Source organism: Cyprinus carpio, chromosome A23 (genome assembly GCF_018340385.1).
Source record: "Cyprinus carpio isolate SPL01 chromosome A23, ASM1834038v1, whole genome shotgun sequence".
Taxonomy (NCBI): domain Eukaryota; kingdom Metazoa; phylum Chordata; class Actinopteri; order Cypriniformes; family Cyprinidae; genus Cyprinus; species Cyprinus carpio.
The window spans coordinates 14,528,628-14,550,306 of record NC_056594.1 but is presented as its reverse complement, the minus strand read 5'-3'; the positions used below and the strand labels follow the sequence as shown (position 1 = coordinate 14,550,306).

The following is a 21,679-nucleotide window of genomic DNA, read 5'->3' as shown; positions in this document are numbered from 1 at the left end:
TAGTGCCAACAATGTTTACCTTTAATTTAAATCACTGACCTGAAACCAAATAGTGATAATTTGAATTGCATTAGTCTGACTGCAAAAGAAGTTCATTTCAAACAGCTTGGTTTTTCCAATTAACTACAATCAATTAACGCAACTGGTTGGTGGGGGTGGGGTGGCTTTCAAAAAGTTCAGCTTTCAACAAAGTGTAAGAACACTGCCATCTATCTGCAAACAGGAGAGAGGCAAGTTCCACTGGACTCAAAGCTCATGATCTCTAAATTTACAATTACAACATTTTTTTTTTTTTTTTTTTACAATCTTTAAAACAAGACTCTGGAAGAATCTGAAATTAAGACAAACAAGTAGTTTCTGTTTAAAATGTACTTTATTGGACAGTGAGAACATTACAAGTAAATTCAAATGTTATTGCATTTCCGATTCATAACTTCTCAATTTGAAAAAGGTAACTTATTCTGAAAAGGCCAAAAATAAAAGTCTGGCCAGACATGACATTTCTACTACAGCACAGTCCAGCAGAGATGCCTGAGGATACACTGGATATTGCATACACACTGCTAATGTGCTGCATCGAGAGGTTTTATTGCAGACCAGTCGGCACACAAGAGATCTTTTTCATATCGCTTAATGGTTTGAATACCACAGGACAGGAGGTGGACCTCTTGGAGTCATATGGGAACTTAAAGAAGATAAAGGCACTTCTAATAAAAATACCCAAATGAGTGCAAACACGAGCGAAGGACTGGAGCCATTAAGCAAATGATGGTGATTGAATGAATAGGAAAAAAACAAAATGCATAAAAAGAAATGATTACATAGAAAATAAGACAAACAAATGAGTTGTGGTCTTTATCTTCAACCGCTCATGACCATGCGGACGAGTTCTGTAGAAAAATAAAAAAATAAAACACAGTGAGTTTCCAATTTGTGTCAAAAAGGGGATCGACCCCAACTACAGCACACAGTGTCAATAAATAAATGAAGTTTAAAACTGGGAAAAATTCCTTTAAAACTGGGATGATTCTAATATAAATATAAATAATTTAACAAATACTTACAAAATATATAATTTTAATAATAATAGCATCCAAATGCCCTTCACATAACCTCATCGACCCTTGAAAAACTGCCTTTAGCCTGCGACTTTTGCTGTAGTTGGAAGCCATTCCCCAGTTGTACTCGTTCATAAGTGGTGAGAAACAGGGTGAGAGCAAGATCATGGCTAGCTCCTACTAAACCACAGCTCAAAGACTTAACCAGGTCTAGGATTCAAGAAAATGTTAAAGAAGCTCCTTCTGGTCTTCCTCTACAGGACAAGAGTGGAAACGGTTTTATAGCACAGCTACAGTAATGAGAGATCCTAGAGTTGAGCTATGTATCAGCCTCCATCAGGAAAAGGGAGAGAAAGATGAGCAAAAACAGCCAAACCACTGCAATTTGATTGGTTAGTTAATAATAAAAGCAACCACACTGCTTGGTGAGCACAGGGAGGGAGTGAGCTGATATCAAAAGAAAACCTAAGACTGAATGAAATGCTTTTCAAAGCAGTACACCCTGTTATGCTACACCCCTTGACATGCACTCAAGTTTGAAGCAGTGCAGTCGCCCTTTCGCCTCTGAGAGCCGTCGCAGGGACGGCCACATGCAGAGAGCATGCTGCAGCCAGCGGCCAGAGGAAAGGCTGCTGCAGAGATAGGGAAGAGTCCAACCATATGTCAAAACCTTCAAACTACATCCAACCAGGCTTTCTAGCTCTAGATGTTGCATGATGCACAGCTACCCTTTGAATGTATATATTATGTTGAACGTAGCAAAATAATAAGGTGTAGACTCCGCAATCACACGCGTCTGAGAGCTTTAAAGAAAAAGCCTGGATGGATTGTTGCTTCACGTGTTATAAATGTTGAGGGCAGGAGGTAGACGTACACCCGAGACATCTCTCAGCCAGACATGATGTGGCGAACAAAGGCTGTGGAAGATCAGTTACAGTTACGGCATGCTTTCAAGATCGGATTCTCGCTAAAAGAGCTTACATATGCTTATAATGTTTTCTTCTATTGTGGTGCATAAACATAATACATCCATACAATCATGTAATTCCCAGCACAATGATCTGTTTTGTATTCAAATGTACTGTTATTAAGTTGTATGGACAAACTACTAGGCTCGTAGAACAGTGTGTGTGTTCTCATCATGAACGTATATGCATAATCAAACTCAGTTGTTTACCTTCGTAATTGATGCAACCGTTAGCATCTTCGTGTCCGGCTAGAAGCGTTTCTACCTCCTCTTCGGTCATCTTCTCTCCTATAAAGAAAATAAATAAACCCATGTATAAATGTTTCGCAAATACAGCACTACATACCAATACACCATAATGTTCAGTTCAACCATGTCTACATTCAGTGGCCTAGATGTGGAGGAGTGGGCTTTAAATATCTTCTCGGCCGGCTTACCCAGTGTGGTGAGAACATGGCGGAGCTCAGCACCCATGACTGTGCCGTTGCCTTCCTTGTCAAATACTCTAAGCCCCTCCACAAAGTCCTCAAACGTGCCCTGGTCTTTGTTCTTAGCGATGGCCTGGAGCATGGGCAGGAACTGTTCAAAGTCCAGCAATTTATGGTTCATTTCTGAGGAACAAAGAAATCTTTAATCAGACAAGAAAGCATTTATTTCCATATTATCCAGGAAGAGAGAACTACTACTATAATTATTATAGTTAATCAAAGTATTACTTCTTACACAAATACAGGGCTCAACAATAATGATGGTCTAGTGTGAAAGAGTTTCGGGTCAGTTGAGATAACAGCCCAGTGCTGTTGTCACCAAAATTTTTTATGCATTTAAACAAATTTTACACCCTTTTCAATAGTTCAACAGTTCAGCCTTTCACTTCACAAAACCTTAACTGATAGACTGGAGTCACATGGATTACTGTGAAACTTTTAATCAGCTCTCTGAACTCTCATTCTGACGGCACCCATTCACTGCAGAAGATTCATTGGTGAGCAAGTTATGTAATCGTTTTTTTTTTTTTATACATTAATATATGCCACTAAAAATAAAGTGTATATTTTTGGTGTGAGGTCAGAAAAATATTGGCAGGGCAAGCACAAATCTGAACAACCAGCAGAGCAGATAAATATTCATACTGTTGAGCACTGAAATATCTTATTCTATAAAATACAGAAAAGGATAAGATAAGACATGATATTAAGGCAATGATTATACAGGTCAGCCATTGTCCAGTGTCTTGTCCTACCTTCTGCCTTAGGGTTACCCAGGACTTTGAGAACCTCTGCATTAACAGGATTCTGGCCCAGCGCGCGCATCACATCCCCACACTGACTATAGGTGATCTTCCCATCTCCCGTCCGGTCAAACAGAAGGAAGGCTTCTTTAAATTCTGCAGAGATCATTAAAGAAATTCTTAAAACAAAATGCTGGGAAACAAACAGATAACAGGAAAACAGAAGGACAAAATACATGCATGGAACAGAAAGAGAAATTGAAATGAATGGGGATGACAAATAAGGATGGTTGATTTTAGTCAGCATGAAAAATAGGACAAGATATATTATGCCTTTCATTGTAGAGATGTAACGACAGGCCATTCCTTTAAATGGTCTGACTTAATTTAAAGAGCCCAACTGATCAGCACAAAGAGAAATACTGCACCAGCCATCAATATTAATGGCACTCTAGGCTATTTTCTGCGGTCTCTATTCAGGTTAGACATTAAGTCATTATATACCTCAGTACTCAGACCTTTTGATCGAGTTAAAAAGCTAGTGAAATATTCAAACACCCCAAAAAGCTAATTAAGCAGAACTTCAGGCAAACGTAATGGCACCAAACTACACCATTATTATTTAATACACACTATCTACAAATACTTAATTCTGAATAGTCTTTTATGGTATTTTATGTATGTGTATATATAATATTAATTGACCAAAAATAGGAAAGTACTGAAAAACTGAATGTTTTATTTATTTATGTGTGTGTGTGTAAAACATATTTAAGTTTCTTGAATTTAACTGATTAGTTTAAATACACAACATAAATAAATCATGTTTAAATACACAATTTTAACAGCATTTTCAAAATTATTCTATAGTGATTATTCATGTACGCACACAACTTCCTAAAAGCACCCCAATTAAAAAAAATATATAGCATATAACAAATAATAATACAGTACAATTAAAAAGCCAAGAGATTATTTTTTTTAAAATGTATTAATCTTTAAACATAAGCCTAAAGCCTATGCTTCAATTATTGAGTGTTTAAACTGTTAAAGTACTTGTGGTTATAAATAAACTATTCTTTTGACTCCAAGCCAGAGTTCAGCAAAATAACTGAATGTTATCCATTAGGACAGGACCTTCCAAAAAAACTCCCATCTCTCCAATGTTTTTCCTGCTCACTGGAATGTGGCTGTTCCCTTGCATGCCTTAAATTGAGCCTTTAACCATATATGGTATGAGAGAAAAACGGGAGCGTGAGCAGTATTACGTCAACGTCCTTTGGTTAAACAAACAAGAGCAAAGATGTATCTAAATGGCCATTCACCAAAACAAAGCTCATGCGACTGATAGTAACACACATTCTAACTCAAATAGTCGAGTTTCAGAGTTGATAATTAGACGTTTAACACAGCAAGACTTCGCACTCTTTTGTTACCAGTTTCAACACTTCCTGATTCAGACACACCCTCTACAGATATGACTGTCCGTGCAACAGAAGAAACACATTAGCTGATAGACCTACACTTCAAAAATGCATTTCTACTCTTCAAACAAACCATATTATGATTCTTGCCGTTTATTTATGTTAATTACAGAACACATTTTAAATGAAGGAGGCAGGTGAGGTGCTATAAGACGCACAAACAGCAGCTTGTTGTCCTTAACACCATGCAAACTAAGTGACATCAGAACAGAAAAGTTTTCAGTGCACTCACCGTGTATTTGCTCCAAGTTAAACTCAATCTGGAGGTGACATACAACAGTGGCAAAGGAAAACAATACATAGGTAAGGATAGAAAGCAGGAGGAATGTAGGGGCAGAGGAACAGATGAGCAGAATAACATGGATGGGATGATGAAAAGAAGGCTGTCTAGCAAGAAATGCAGGGAAATGGGAAATAGTACATATACAGAGTAACATGCATCTGGACTAGACACAAACTCACCAAGAATCTGGTCCTCGCTGAAGTCAGACTGTTTTGAGACAGAGCGACATTCAGTGAATATGAAATGATGCACAATGACAAAGCTGTGAATCAGACGGGATTTCTAACAACATCACATCTATGGGTCGATAAAAACCGCCAGGGAAAGTATTTTAGGCCGCATGAAAAAAAGTTTTCTATCCTTGGCAAAAACTGACCAGCTAACGTTAATACTGTGCGCTAACCCACAGCTCTTCTACCGGGTGACAGATAAGGCTAAAACACAATCTTTTAATTAATGTAAGTTAGCTATCATACTCTTGGATTTCTGTAAAAGAATTTCATGAACAATTTACACAGGTTTGGTCACTTTCTTGCGTACTAATAGGCGTAAAACTCGGTTAGCTAGCATGAAATAGGCTAACGACACATTCTTAGCACTGATCGTGTATATAGTTACCAAACCATAAACTTAGCAATGTTTATATAGAATTCTACTGAAACCTTTTTTAAATTAAATGCGTGCAATATGCCTACCATATCTGCAGTGGTTTGTTTTCCGGTTGTGTGTATAGCGGCGGGAGTATGTGATGATGACTCGAGCTAGCGCTGCTGAGTTATGAAGGGTTGCGATATCCGATTCGTGAATGAATCATTCATTGGAGTCGGATCTTTTCAAAGAATTAGCTAAACCGGCTCACTACAATGATTGAACGATTCATTCGCGGACTGACTCGGTAAAACGTTTGAAGAGTCAACAACTTGAAACGCCGCCACTGAGAGTGACGTAAGGCTGAACCATGGCTGCAACAAACTAACCAGGACTCATGAAATTACAACATTTATTTATAAAATAATTATATTAATAAAAAGTAATTATAATATTTAATGAATTAAAAAACCCTCGAATATTAGCTATTTACCTAAAATGGCTTAATTGGAACACTTCACTAGAAATAGGATGTCAGGAACTGCGTGATACGTCATGACGTAAAGAATACCTGAATCACTTTTATAAAAAATGATTCTTTAACAAGAACCGTTCGAAGGAACCGATTCGGGAGCTTGAGTCTGACTTCCCTTCACTACCATGAAGGGTGGAGAATTCTCATTACACACAAAGAGTGATGATATAAGTGCACAGGCACACTCCCAGCGCAGATCACTATAGCATAATGATTGACTGAACACAATTGGCAAAGCGTGTAGCCTATATGTTCGATGCTGATGATTTGTAAGTTTGTAAGCTTTCTTTTGTAAGGTTCCATTGTGTACTTTAATGCTGCCTTCCTAGGCACATGGAGGTGTAGGCTTTATATTCATAAGGATATCTGTGAATCGTATAAATAACGAATTAAATGTATAAAAACAATTCATCAAATATATATATATATATATATATATATATATATATATATATATATATGTGTGTGTGTGTGTGTGTGTGTGTGTGTGTGTGTGTGTGTGTGTGTGTGTGTGTGTTAAATTCCTACACAAACCCATTGTTCTTATGCAGTTCAGTATCTGACTGGTTTGCTCTATTGGTTTCGATCTAGATTTGAGAATAAGGTAGACTATATAACAAGGAAGAATATGAATTATTTAGAACATTTAAGTAAAATTCAAGGTGACAGCAATGCAACTCAGGGACTCTATAGTGGACCAGCTACACTGGTGCCCCATTTCTCAATCCTGATATAGCTCTAGTATTCTCTCAAGATTTGAGGGCTGGGTTGACACAGTTTTCTGTGTGCTATGCTGAGGTAATCAGAAGCTGGATAAAAGATTACACTGATGTTTTATTCACAGCTAACTACTATAAAAGTCAGAACTGATACTTGTGTTGCTGTGTGTAATGTTGCCATACAGAAAATATGAATGTATAATTCTTAAGTCCACATCAAATTCACACATCAAAAGGGTTTTTGGTCAATTTTGATCCACATTCTATCTATGCTAGATTTCCCTTTGCTATTTTAGTGATGCATAGAAGAGCTGTTGCCATAGTAATGAAGAATAAGCAGGAGAAATTTCAAATTCTAAATGCTCGGTTGCAGGACCATCACTTACCTCTAACGTGCTGGGGTCAAAGGGGGAATCAGAGGGGCGCAGCATCCGCGGTTTCAACTCAGGTTTTGGGGGTGAAGGTGTTGTGGCAGGGCAAGGAAATGGTGGTCCGTGCCTTGGTAACGTTCCCCCTGATGGAGACTTTTTAATTGATGGTTCTCGTTTTGGTGCCATCTTTAGACCTTGAAAGGTGTCCTTCCTCCCGGTCCACTGTTTTGCAAAAAAATCTAGAAAAAAGCTCAGTCAGATGAACTGCATGTGTGTCCCCTGATAGTAAAGAGAAAAGAACGAATAGGAGAAGCAAGCAGGTAGCAGGAATAATCTAGGATGAATTCATGCAGTGGATGTGCATGCAGTGAGAGTGGAAGAGAGTGTGCGTAGGAGTGCTGTCTCACTGAGTCTGTTTCACTCTCTCCGCTTGTATTTATATGTAAGTGAGAATCGTGTTCATATGTGGGTGTTAGGGTGTTTGTGTCACTGACAGACAGCAGTATCAGTATAAAAGAAACTCATTTTACATTTGCATCAAGACCTCTGTGTGTTTGTGTGTGTGTGTTTGCAGAAGAGCTAGATCTGCTATACGGTTATTTATAGGTATTTCTATTTTTATTCTATTCCTTTAATCTCTGGGAAATATTTTCCTCACACTTGCATTCTTCCTCAATGCTTATTATTATTATTATTTTACCCCCCCCCCCCCCTATAAATGTTATAAATAGCTTTATAAATGTACTGGTCAAAAGTATAATATCATTCGCTTCTAATGAACAAATACCAGTATTCCAGTGAAGACAAATCTTAATGCTATTCATAATACAGATAATTTCCAGTGAACTGTGTGTTGAACCCTTTTGGGATTATTTACTATGTTTTGAAATGTCTGGATCATGTATTCACAATGAAATCACTTAAAGGTAGGAATTACTTTTCTATGCCTAGTACTACTATTAACCAATCAGCACAGGCTTAGGGCATGACAGCACAAAGGCAAAGTAGTGCTTGGCTATAACCACTAGATGTCAGTATTGCCCAAAATAAAACATTAACCAGACCAACAAAACGAAATAAATGGGGATTAATAAACTACTATTATAAAATTTCCCTTTTCCTTCTTAATTAAGACACACGTGAGTAAATAAAAATAATTCGGTAGTGAAAAATTATTTATAGGCTAAATCAGATTATTTATTTTGTTATTAGTTATTTTGGTTCAACCTCTATCCGTGTTGTATTATTCAAACTGAATATACGAGTTGCTTCTAATTTATGTTCAGACTAAGTGAGTTAAACCTGCTCTAATCATGCCTGTATGTCTGATGGCGCAACTCCCTTTGGAGCCATTCAATCATTTTGTCCTGATGTCACTAAACATTTATATTTTTTAAACCCACTAATAACCCAAATCATCATACAATATGTAGCCTAAACAATAGATTTAAATGGAACTTAAGATAGTTGTTTATCGACAGTACATGTCTTATAAGATGACAAGTAGCCTACGTCCAGATATATTTAGTGCACTTTGTATTTTTACGGAAGCCTTTGAATAATCAATGTTCCCCTCCCTTTAATAGATTTTCCGTACAATCCATCCCGCTCTCAATGGGGCTTGAAATCACCGTTTGTGTCTCGATCATCAGAACAATGGTGACACAGGACCCCCACCGCGCGACTAACGGCACACTGAATTAATTAATTATTGCACATTTTGGTTATTACAAATGCTCGCCAGAGCTGTTTAATTTGCGCAAAATGTCTATAGACTATAATATATTTTTGTAACCAGTGGGGACCTCACGTGTTTTCTCAGTGAAGACGTAGCGACTCTGCCGAGTGAACATCAAGTCTTACAACTGACTTAAGAGATTAATTTTTGGCCTCACTTTTCTCTTATTCTCTGCTTGTGCAATAATCTAAGCAACAACTAATCCAGTAGGCTACGTTAAACCGTTAAAATGCCCAAAATCTTCTGCTTAGTTATTTTTGATGTTTACGTTGTTGTTTAGCTATTTATTTTCACTTAGGCTACACAAAAGTTTCTGTAGTATGACTTCTGTAGTCATCTAGGTGAAAGGTCTTCAGAACATCTGCTTTTTTTTTTTTTTTTTTTTTTTTTTTACACAAGCGCAGAATTGATCATTCTGGTGTCTGATTTTTCCAATTGGAAAAGTAAACTTTATATTTTGCCTTCCTCTTTTCAGGTTTTTGATGAAAAGAAATTTAATTATGCTGAACTATAGGCAAAGGGAATCAATTGTTCCTCAGAGGTTCCCCCAGAATGTGTAATAGAATTATAGCAACTGCCCCACCTAATGTCTCACAGAATCCCCGGACCATGCCAAATCATCAAACCACCTGATTTATTTTTAATGGCATTACACCCCTTACTCTGTAGTGTCATGGTAATATCTGTGGCTTCTCCAGCTGTCTCTATATCACATTAGCCAAGCTTAATATTGACTGTGTAGGGCTCGCGAAACAATAAGCCTAGAAGACAGGCAGCTTAGAGGCAGCCAGCCAATCTGAAAGCCCTGCAGTTGGCTGGAGGGGTGTTAACTAAAGCACTGAAGTTGCTTTTGCCCTGGAGGAGCAGTTCAATCAATGGGATGCTTAACGCCGGGGTACGCACATGGACCCGCAGCTTTCAGATCCAGGCATCCCTCAACAAGTCCAAGCTGACGAGAAACCATGAAACCTGATGCAACTTGATTCCTTTTATTTTGTCTCTCTGTCTTTCATGCAGCAAACAAACAATAACTTCTCGTCTCATTTAATCAGAAACTGTAGTGTTTTCCAGCTGGCATCTGTTTTTCCGCATCAAAAAGTCTGTATAAAAGTGGCAAAATACTTCAAAAACCAATATTTAAATGTCGGCTCATTGACATTGCACAAATGCATTTTCTCTTGAAGCTGTGGGAAAATAAAGTAGCTGTATTTACTGATGATATTTAGAATTATTTTTATTTATTTCCATTAATGTTTTAGAGAAAATAACATGGTAAAAGTTTTTTGCAAAACTAGATTTATTTTAATTTAAATTCATTTATAAAAATAAAATCAAACCACTTATCACCTTCGTGTGTCATATTGCTGTAAACCACAGCGGGAATCAGACTTTTCCACTTGTGGGCTGAATGCACCTGATCACACACAATCTGTGGCCCCCTGCCAAACACTCCAAAATCTTTTAATTTGTTGAAATGAAACCTGCAAATCTGCTCACTCATGTCATTAATTACAAAACGCCAGTTGCATTTGGTTTTATGACACATATGAATCTTATAATGATTGTGTTTGTCGGAGAAGCTAGAATAAGGAATGGGCAAAATCTGCCTATTGTGTTTGAGCATACTGATTATGGCCTTTGATTAGTGCATGGGTGCAATCTATTCAACTTCTCTCACTCCCTCCCATCCTCCTCTCCCTCTATCCTTCCCAGCTACAGCCCCTTGGGGTATGCCCACATCCCAAAGGACAGCCAGCAAAGCAGATGGAACCCCCCTCCCCCTCTCCCTCGTCTCTCACAGCTCACCCCAACAGGGTTGGGGTTCAGGAAAAGGATGGACTGTGATTGGATGAACACTTCATTTGATAAAATGTGGTTTGAGAGGAATTCTCTGACCACCTTAATTGGAACTATAAGTGATTGTATTCAGCTCATTGGAATGGTTCAATTATCCTCGGTTGGCTCTAATAGCCAGTATGACCCTCAAAATTCCCCAACAGAATGGAATTTGCGTGCCTTCCAAGCAATCGCTAGAAAAATTGCAAGAGGTGATGCGTGGACACTCTCCAGCCATCGTTTCAATAGCAGAACAGCCTATAAAGGGGTTGCAGGTGGCATATTGTGCAAATGGGCAATTTTACGCTTCCAATTATGCAGTGGGCACTTGATATAATATGGGATTGATTTACACAAACTGGCAGACTGGCTTTTATTCCCTGCTTCCCTCCACTCGCTCCACATTGGCCATGATTTCAGTATGTTTAATGGAGAAAAGGAATGTTTTTAGTAATAATGCACTGATGAAGGGAGTAATACTGAGGTTAAAAGTCCACAGCTATAAAACTCGGGCCCCACTTCTCCCCAGTGTCCAAGAGCACGAGTTAGGCTGTTCTCCTGTCCCTCAGGATCCATCCCAGAGAACTCCTGTATTCAGCTCCAGTAAGCAGCAGATAAGGCCGGAGCTCTGGGATTACCTTTACAACACATATCTTTTAAAACACAGACACACTCTTACTCTCTATTATTCTCTTAAGGGAATACAATTCAGTTTTCAGAATCAATTTTGGACATGTACACTCTTAAAAACAAAGGTTTCTTATTGGAACAGATGAAGACCATCCATTAAACCTTTCAATTATGAATGAGTTCAGTTCAGTGATATGCAGCTCTACAGAAGACAATAGTGTTGTTATTCAGCTCCAGTCAGTTCGAAGTTGATTCAATTCAGTTCAATAACAGTCGATTTGCAAAATTCACCAATGATGCTAAAAAAAAAAAAAATGGCTCCACAGAAGAATATTGTCATTACTCAGCTCAAGTCAGTTCAATGTTGATTTAATTCAGTGTCAATGTTGCAAAATTCATCAGTTAAGCTAAAAAGCAGCTTTACAGAAGACAATAGTGTAGTATAGTGGAAAAACATTGTTCACACTAAGACAAAAAGGGTTCTTTTAATAACTGACAGGTTCTTCCATGGCACAAACTGGTTCTTCTATGACACTGAACATTTATATTTGTCATGCGAAACTTTATTTGGTTGAATAGTTTGTTTACAACTTTTAAAAAAATTAGTTAGAAAAAGTCATTAAGTCCAAATTTTTATGGAAGTTATCCCCAAAAGCCCAGCCCAAATCGCCCAAACTCATCCCTGCTTTTATAATTATTACAAGGGGCTCAGCTTTCAGGAGACATAGAGGGAGCATGTGTGCATGGCTTTAATTCCTATTGTATTCGTTCAATCTCAGTCTAAGCAAGTGTGTCTGTGTCTGAGCTCAGGAGAGAGGGAGTGAGGGAGAGAAAGACAGAAACAAGGACCCATCTGTCAGTGAGGCGAACGAATCCCCCTTCCCACTCCAAACAGGTCCCTTGGGACTGCAAAAAAGGATAACTCACTTGTGGCAATAGTTGTGGGTGTGTGGGTTTTTTGGCACAGAGAAGGACTCTCAACCAAGGGAACTACAACAGCATCACAACAAGCCAGCTAGAGTAAACAACTGCTAAGTCATCACTGGTGTGCTTAAGGAGACGCGTCCTACTAACTGTCGTTGATGTGTTGACAGGGGGTGGATGCGCTTGATTAGTCTGTTTTGGCTTGCCAGGCTTCTGCTGAAGTTTTGGTGCTTTTTTCCCCTTTTTTTGGTGTAATGCATTCAGCAAAAACTTTATAGCAAAGCTCCAGACTGCAACTAAAATGTTTGCTAATGTGACAAAAATGTAACAAATAATTTCAAATCTAGTTCAGTTAACTTTTCCTATGTGCTTTTGTCAGATATAATTTTGTTAGAGTGTGCATCAGTGTTTCCTGAACTCATCAACAAACACTGTAGCATACATGAGTTCTTTTTTTAAAGAATCAGTTAAAGAGATTCAAGAAACAGCCTTTAACTCTCTCATGTGTACAGATTCTACGTTCACAACTGACTCATTGAACCGCAAGTCTTTTTAGGTTATGACTTCCGTGAAGTGAATCAGCAGTTGTTAATAATTTGTCAGATTTACATTATTGTATTTACTTAAATATAAATAAAGATAAAGGTACACATTCACAAAGTATTTTTGCTCCAATCAATTAATTATATAAAAAACAAATATTATACACATTATTTTTTGTTATTGGTTATTGCTTTACATATACAGTTGAAGCCTAAGATTAAATCAACTGTCAGCAATGTTCTTTCAAAACAGTGTGATATTTATATGGCACAGTTAGGTTCACTACAATGACGGCATTAAATTGGAACTAATTATAGTAAAAACTAGATAAATACCCTATTATAGAAGTATTTTATGCTCACCAACACTGCATTTATTTGATTAATGATTAAGTCTTTATGGAGAAATTCTGTAATTTGTGAACTTAAATTATCACTTGGCTCTTAAAAGTATTGTTTTAATGTTTCATTCTGTGAATTATATTCAAGTCCAATCAGTACTTTCTGAATAATTGCAGAAACGCAATTCCTTGGGACTGCAGATGGGGTTGGGGGAGTGAAGCTGTCACTCTAAACAATAAAGAGGTCATGGGAGTTCTGAGTGCTGTTCCTCTGGATATAATTTGAACTCTAAACTGTCTCAACAGGAGGTTGTCTATTGAGTATACCGCTGGTCTCGTGGCTATGCATTCACAGATTTTCCATGAAGACCCACTGCATGAACACTTAAGAAAGCCTCATGAAATTCTCAGTTTTAAGGTCAGATGGTAAAAAGGAGTAAATGGTCTCTTGTGATTGTAGTGATCACTTCTGGTTGAGGTGGACTAGAAAATGCAGCAGGCCTCGGTCCCTGAGTTAGCTGTCTGACGGTAGGGCACAAGGGAGGAGAGTTTGGGCTCAACACAGTAATTCCCAATACAGGTTGCAGGTGTGACACAGCATTGTGAAACACTCCTGGGAGGTGATTTTGTGGAGAAGCAGGATTACTCTGGGATCTTTGGGGAAGCATGACACAGTTACTATAGGTGTACATAGTGTTGACACACATGTGATCCCTGGTTCATATGGGACAGTATACCACTCTGAACACACTTAAGCATGTAAATGTATAAGATACCCTTTCTATGACCTTCACACAAACCGAAAATCTGAAGGCCAATTTCTCAGAAACAGATTCTCAGTGACTTGAAAATGAGTGTTAAAAGGAGAATATTCAAGCTTTTTTTTTTTTTTTTTTTACTTAATTATGTTTGTGGCTGTTTTCTTTCAAGTTAATCATGATTAACTGGACATTGATTGTTGAGTGTTACCATAGCAAAAGCATCAGTGCATAGATTTTCTATCTTAACATCACTTCTATGCCACAAGTGGAAGCCTTCCTCCTTTGTGTGAAAGGAAAGAAGCATCAGCCGAGTGAACTAGCGGTATGGATATTGTCCTATTGTGTTGATTGTGTTGTCGCACAAGAGATTATGGTAGGCAGGCGACTGGCGCGTGAGCGCTGGTGCAGCAGACGCATCACTTAAGCCCATCTGTTCATTCACCAGTGTCCAGCTTGACTTAAACATTTAACTGTCTAAGTCAACCTCTATACCAATTATAAATGCTGGCTAGCAATGATAAATATAATATTAAAAAAAAAATCTTAGCAATTTGTGTTTTATCATTAGATCACTGTACATCACTTTTCCATTTCAAACTATTTAAAAGTATAGTCATTCTCTTATCTGCATTAGATTTAGAATGAAAGTTAATTTTAAGTGTTACCAAAGGTTTTTGCAGAGAGAGTATGAGCAGACTGTCTAGTCTAGGCCACAGATGTGCACACTAGGTGCATACAATGGGATCAGTGTGAGGACACGTGTGACTTGAAGCCCCACAGTCAATAGCACACTACTACAATAGAGCCCCTACTGTGGTATGAACACATAATGTGTGACTACCCAAATAAAGTCAAACTTTATCAATTTAACAGGGCAAAACTTCATCAATACTGAATAATGCACAGAATGTTATTTTCTTGTTATATATAGGCCTAAATTAAAACTTTTTTCACTTTAAGTAACAACTTAAAAATTGCACTATAAAGAAAGTTTAATTTATTGTTAATATATAAGTATAAATATATTTATAGACAAAAAACATTCAAATGCAAGAGAGAGCAATTTGATTTGATCGGTGAATAAATTGACATTATTCAGGGTGGACGCAACATAAACATTTCTTGCATGAAAACGAGGCTGTGTTGGAAAGAGTAAGCTATCTGTTGAATAAGTTATACTTTCTCAGAGCAATTTGTTAACACGTTGCATATTGTTTTTTTCCACCTTTTTTTCTTTTTACAGAAAGTTGGCTATTTTAAATGTTGCGACAGGACCCACCATGAAGAAAATGTGTTGCCTGCCCTACGTCATTCTTCATAATGCCGGTTTCATTCGTCGTACATTATAAAAGCGACCACCTTGATAAAGTTCTGAAATAAACATTTTTGTGGTATTATCAAGTGTTCTTTATATAATTATACATTTGTGAATTACAAGATTCCCTAAGTATCTGTTGTATGGGCTATAAAGTAGTCCAATAAATATTTTCAGATAAGAGTATTTCGTGGGGCAAATTTCGTGCAGGATTTCTTCCGAGGTTATGCACAGAGTTATTTTATTATTATTATCATTATTATACAGTATATCTTTTTTATGGGGGTTAAACTCAACAAAATGCATATATCAAGAGCATGCTCACAGACAAAAACAGAGAACAAAACAGCGGTGGATTAGAGCCCTGTAAGGGCCTCAAATATAGGCCCTAGCCAGTCTTTTCCCTCTTTTCCCAAAAAAGCTTATACTTCTGTTTCAGCTATTAAAATAAGTTTTGTATGTAATGGAAAAGTGATTAAATTTTGTTTCGTTTTTTTTTTTCTTTTTTTTTTCATGAAGTTAATTTAGAAAAACGTTTGGAGCATTTCTTGTTGGTTAAATGTTAGTGTGTTCTTTGTTAAAGACCAAGCGGCCAGCTGCAGACAATGAATTGATCATAGCCTATATATTTGATCAATTTAGCCTTCTCAAATCATCAAGAGTCAGGACTTGCCTAAAATAAAATCTATATAAAAAACAGTTCAAGCATATCACAATGTTAGTTTAAATGTTTAACCTAGATTATTGTGCGCTGTTAGACGCATATCCAAGCGTGCGGAGAGTGGAAGCTGAAGCGCGCTCTGCACATGAAGGCGCCAGCTCGATCACTTGCGTTTTTTCTAACAGTGGAAACAACTTAAAATACGCAGTCATTTTGGTTCATAAAGGAACGAATAATACATCATTCTAAACTGTAAAGGGTCTTCTTTTATTTGTGTGCACTCACAATATCATCAAAAGGTTGTGCTTTTATAACATAAAGAAAACAAACACTTTCTGTAGTCTAGGTCTTGAGCAGGAACGCTTCACAATGAAAAAAAAGTGACGTGACATACAGCCAAGTATGGGGACCAATACTTGGAATTCGTGCTCTGCATTTAACCCATCCAAAGTGCACACACACAGCAGTGAACAAACACCCGGAGCAGTGGGCAGTGCGCTGTTATCATATTTGATGGATGTCTAAAAAATAAAAATAAGGGAAAGCCTAAAACAGGCCAAATTATAATTTAAGTTTTATTTTATAATTCTGTACAATTAAAAAATAAAACACAAATTATAATGGCATATATGTAAAACTTTGTCCTATAATTGTATAGCTGGTTTTATTTTCTGATTTTTATGTTGATCTGTTCTAAATACCTTAACATTTAAAGGATTCATTGCAAGTGCAACGCGATTTTGTCTGATATGTAAATTATTTATTAGCCTTTTTTTTTATCCATGCAGCAAATGCTTTAAAAATAGCTTTAAAGATAACTTTATTGCATTCCAGACGCTTTTAAAGTACTTTTCACTATACATTTTACGGGTACCTTGAATGTAAAACATTGTCATGAATTCGTTGTATTCACATTTGTAAAATAGCCAACAAATTAATTGCTGTAGGCTAAACCGATCTCATTAAAAAGTGCATATACGATTTTCTGCTTCAATTTGGCGTAATATTTATATGCAGAAATTGACTTTGGCATGCAATAGACTGATAAATTCATAATTAATGGCATGGCTGGTTCAGTCGACAGAAATACGGGAGACACAGGCTTATAATAACTGCTGAAATGTTTGCGGGGCAAATGTCAGGTCAGTCTGAGCGCTCATGGTACGCAGTGCGCACAGCTGTACACCTGCAGGCGCCACTGCGGCTGAGTGAGTTATCTTAGCAAAACAAAACCGTTTTGGCTTGATTAATCCAGCAGTTATTGAGCGTTATGGTTTGGTGGGCCGAGGGGCGCTAATGAGCGGACGGAGCGAATGAATGAAACGGGTGAACAACACACCTGCTCACACTGCACCAAGCTGTCACAATCATTTACTGGGACGCGCGCGCGTCTTTGTACACTAGACTACTGTAATTAGAGTTAAGACCAACGTTTGACCTCGCCATAAACCAAATAGGGCTCAGGAGTATTAATCCAGCACTGAGCGGGCTTAATTGGGGCAGAAACGTTAGGTCACGAAAGAAAAGCGGAGAGTGATATAGAGTCTCATTGATAGGCTATTTTCAATTAGGAATAGCCTACAAATCAACTGATGTATTACATAATCCAGTAAACGAAAGTAATGTGTTGTTGACCATCAATTCAACAATAAAAAAGTAGCCTAGTTCGTGATTTTTTTTTTTTAATTAAGGTGACAGGCATGAGGGTCTAAAAGTGTTTTCTATATTTTCAAGTTTAAAATTACTCATTGTATGTTGATTACACCACTTAAATTGATTACTTTAATTTGTATCAACCATGAATTAACACGAAAAAACTTTTTTCTTAAATAATAATAAAATATTATGCCAACTTTTTTTTGTTTCAAAAATGTAAAGCTTTTAAATGAAACGTCCTCGAGAAGGAATTTTAAAGCCCTACAGTATAAAATAATAATTGAAAAACGTTCTACATCGAATTACATTTTGAATAACGGTAATAGATTAAAATACATAGCCTATCTATGAGCGACACGTCATTGACCCAAATACTGTTGACATTTGCAATCTTCTTCTCTCTAACAAATGACAAATGGATTGCAAAGGCTCTCACCTTGCAAGATTTATAAGGATAATCTATAAGGGAAGTTGCATCGTGCCCTCCACACAACTGCGAACACTCAGACACAAACCTCGGGAGATAAATCCACACACTTTAAGTCGTGAAACTTTTGGCCACGAGCGCGCCACGCGCGTTCGGATCAGCTGGAAGGGGTAGGGGGCTTGTGGGAGGAGCCTGTGAGCATCTCTTGAAAGTCAAAGCCGGGAGTCAGTGCGCTTCAGTTAGCCAAGAGACACGCTCTGACGCACCAATGGAGAGCTAACGGACCTGCACTGGCGCAGACGGACTGTTGACACACAAACCATCAGCGGGGAATCTGGAACTTTGTTTTTCCTTTTTTTATATATATACAGCAATTCTTTTAAACATTTTAACAGTGCGTTCAGGCTTTCTGACCACCTTTTTAAAGCTTTTATTGAAGTGACGCCAGGTGCTACGTTAACAGGTAATGTTGTTTTTAATAATAAATTTTATATATATATATATATATATATATATATATATATATATATATATATATATATATATATATATATATATATATATATAGGCTAAATATGTATATTAGGCTGTTTTAAGCTCGGTGTGCAAAAATGAAAGTTACTTTTTTGGAGACGTTGTAGTAGGCTAATCCCATGTATGAACAAATAGATTCTTATTTCAAGAATTATCACAAGATTCAGATTTTAAAAAATATATATTTTTTTTTATTTCTTGTTTTTTAAATAATAATAATAATTATTATAATTAAACAAATAACTGAATGAACAGGTAGTGTGAATGTGTGTGTATATATTTATAAGTGCCGTTTTAAATTTTCTTCTTAAATGAGCATTTTTATCAGGCTCCTATGTGTAGGTTTCATTAATTTCACTTTAATGGCAATGAATAGTTTATTTTCTTTCCCATTAAAGTAAAATAATTGAGCATAAACAAAGGAGCCTGAGGAGAAAAAAAAAACACATTTTAGAAGAAAATTTTAGATGGCACTTAGAGGCTTTTGCATCTTTTGCACCATTTTTATTTCATTTTCAGGGAACAATTAAAATTAGACGTTATTATTATAATTATTATTATTAACAATTCCGATAAATTAACCCAGTCGAAATGTATGCCCACTTTGGTCTATTTATTAGGCTAGTACAAACTTTTGCTTTGTACTTATAAAGGAATAACAAACACGCACCAATGCATAAATACTACGAATGTTTATGAACGGCACAATGGAATGTAACTTTAATTAAAATCTAAACATTTCGTTAAAAAGCGCGCTCTAGAGTTTAAAGGAAAACAAACAGAATAGGCTGTTCATCAGAATATTAGGACGCCGACAAATCTCTGTGACAAAAACTCATATTTAGAGACAATGCTGACGTCTTTCAATCAAATCAAATTCAACACTGTTCTAGTATTAGTGTGGCTTGGTCCTGTGTTTGTTGATTCCGGTTTACAGGCTTCCCTCAAATTAAATCCGAGCGCTTTATCTGTGGACTAAATCCAGTCATGTCCCAGATTGGACAGCGTCTCCAAAATGACTGCAGAAACCAAAGGATTCATACAGAAAGTCTTTGCCATTAGATGGAGCATTAAAACTGAGGGAAGAAATGGAATTATAGAGCTGTAAGCTATATAATAATCATCAAAATAATCGTGCTGTCTGTCAAGTCTCTCCATTATGAGGGTCTTAACTCATGTGAGGAGCACAATTCAGCCATACTCTGAATATCTAAACCCATAGAGGTGTAAATAAGGCTTTATTTTGATTTGAATGTACTCACAAATCTTTATCATGTGCCCTCAGATCACAATGATGACCAAACCTTATGGAAAACCAGGGGATGTGACTGAGCTAGTCAGCTCACTTGGATGGATGGAAGAAGACCTCAGCTCACCGGATGGTGACCGGACACCTGAGATTGGTCACTATCCGCTACACAGGAGACCTGTAGAGCTTGGGAGTGAGGATATGGAGGAAGATGAGGAAGATGAAGAGGAAGAACTGGGTCTTGACGGTGAAAAGGCACCCAAGCGAAGAGGTCCTAAAAAGAAGAAAATGACCAAAGCCAGACAAGAGCGTTTCCATGCCCGACGCGTCAAGGCCAATGCCAGGGAACGCTCTCGCATGCACGGGCTGAACGATGCGTTGGACAACTTGCGGCGCGTAATGCCTTGTTACTCGAAGACCCAGAAGCTCTCCAAAATTGAGACCCTGCGGCTGGCCCGCAACTACATCTGGGCGTTATCGGAGGTTCTGGAGAGTGGCCAGTCACCCGAGAGCCTTGGTTTTGTGGAGATGCTATGCAAGGGGCTTTCACAACCTACCAGCAACCTCGTGGCTGGCTGCCTCCAACTTGAACCCTCGTCCATGCTGATCAACAAGCTGGATGAAAAGTGCGGGGTTCCAGGAGTAGGTGGTCCTCAGGGTCACCCCATTAGCTATCCCTCACCGGGACTTCCCAGTCCGCCCTACGGCTCATTGGAGGCCTCACACTTGCTTCATCTGAAGGGCTTCAAGGGGGCTAACTATGAGAACTCCTCACCCAACGAATGTAGCAGCGGCACGCCACCTTACGATGGCCCTCTTACTCCACCGCTCAGCATCAGCGGCAACTTCGCCCTCAAGCGGGAGTCGTCGCCACATGAGGCTGAGAGGAACTTTACCCCCCACCCGACCCATGCCACCCATTACATCTCCTCACACCATTACCCACCTTCCTCATTAGCTGGCCTTCCAGCTCCTCAGGGTCACCCGCTGTTCCCAGGCACCCGTTTTGAGCTTCCTTTAGATGTGGCTTTCGAGCCGTTTACCCCTTCGCACATTGTGACATCACAGATGAGCAGCATTTACAGTGAATAAACAGATATGACCTCCACATACTCTCAGCAATTCTGCCTCCTGCTCCTCAGTGTGCTTCCGGGGGCGCAGCACATTTAAGGAGACACTTTGCATGTACCCTGTTTGGTTTGATCCCTTAAGAGACCATACCTGTCAGTGAGAGAGAGTATCTAAAACGTAACCTACCTGTGGCAACTAAAGTACTGAGAAAGAGATGTATATTTTTCGTTAATTTATTCTTGTTTTCGTCATGACTGAATTTGTTACTCCTTTAAATGTTATTTTAATTGTTCTGGGATTTGTTTTCTGTTTAACTTAATGTTCTCCACCTCAAATTGGATGATGACTTTGGTGCACATGCCATAAAAGTGCATCAGTACTGACACATAGACAAACTGGAAGGTTTTTAGTATCTTTGGCACTGTTCAACCAGATGCTGATTTCCTACTAAACAAAACACAAGAAAAAAAATAGAAAGAATGAATGAAATGGACAAATTTAGTACACTACATTTGCCATAACAAATGCATTTATTTATGACTGTATTTAATATTTATTTTGATGACAATTGTATGTTTTGAAACAATTTGTCCGCACTGTTTTTATTGGTTTTTTTGGTACACTGCCAGTCACTGCTACCAATTATCATAAAGTATCTAATTTATTTATTGGAATTCATTCAGTTAAATGTAATTTTGTCATTCTCCACAATATTTGTAATTTTGCTGAAGCATTTGTATATATTTACCTGTTTCGCA

At 37.8% G+C, this 21,679-nt stretch overlaps 2 protein-coding genes across 6 annotated transcripts; one reads left to right on the top strand and one right to left on the bottom strand.

Moving 5' to 3' along the window:
* Positions 1-354: 354 nt before the first annotated feature.
* Positions 355-7,609, bottom strand: LOC109064108 (myosin light polypeptide 6). Of its 5 annotated transcripts, none has more exons than XM_019081123.2 (7): positions 7,252-7,609; positions 4,973-5,000; positions 3,269-3,412; positions 2,463-2,636; positions 2,236-2,313; positions 1,933-1,975; positions 355-890 (listed from the first exon to the last, which is right to left on the bottom strand). In XM_019081123.2, exons 1-6 carry the CDS (start codon positions 7,420-7,422, stop codon positions 1,947-1,949), a joined length of 624 nt encoding a protein of 207 aa, XP_018936668.1. In that variant the 5' UTR covers positions 7,423-7,609; the 3' UTR covers positions 355-890; positions 1,933-1,946. The 5 variants fall into 5 exon arrangements, with proteins under 5 accessions (XP_018936668.1, XP_042569225.1, XP_018936667.1 ...); XM_042713291.1 differs by lacking the exon at positions 4,973-5,000 and adding an exon at positions 5,203-5,230 and having other exon boundaries at positions 7,252-7,608; XM_019081122.2 differs by lacking the exon at positions 1,933-1,975 and having other exon boundaries at positions 7,252-7,602.
* A 10,685-nt stretch (positions 7,610-18,294) lies between these two features.
* LOC109064096 (neurogenic differentiation factor 4-like) lies at positions 18,295-21,649 on the top strand. Its single transcript, XM_019081107.2, has 2 exons — positions 18,295-18,530; positions 19,887-21,649. Exon 2 carries the CDS (start codon positions 19,893-19,895, stop codon positions 20,940-20,942), a length of 1,050 nt encoding a protein of 349 aa, XP_018936652.1. The 5' UTR covers positions 18,295-18,530; positions 19,887-19,892; the 3' UTR covers positions 20,943-21,649.
* Positions 21,650-21,679: the final 30 nt, after the last annotated feature.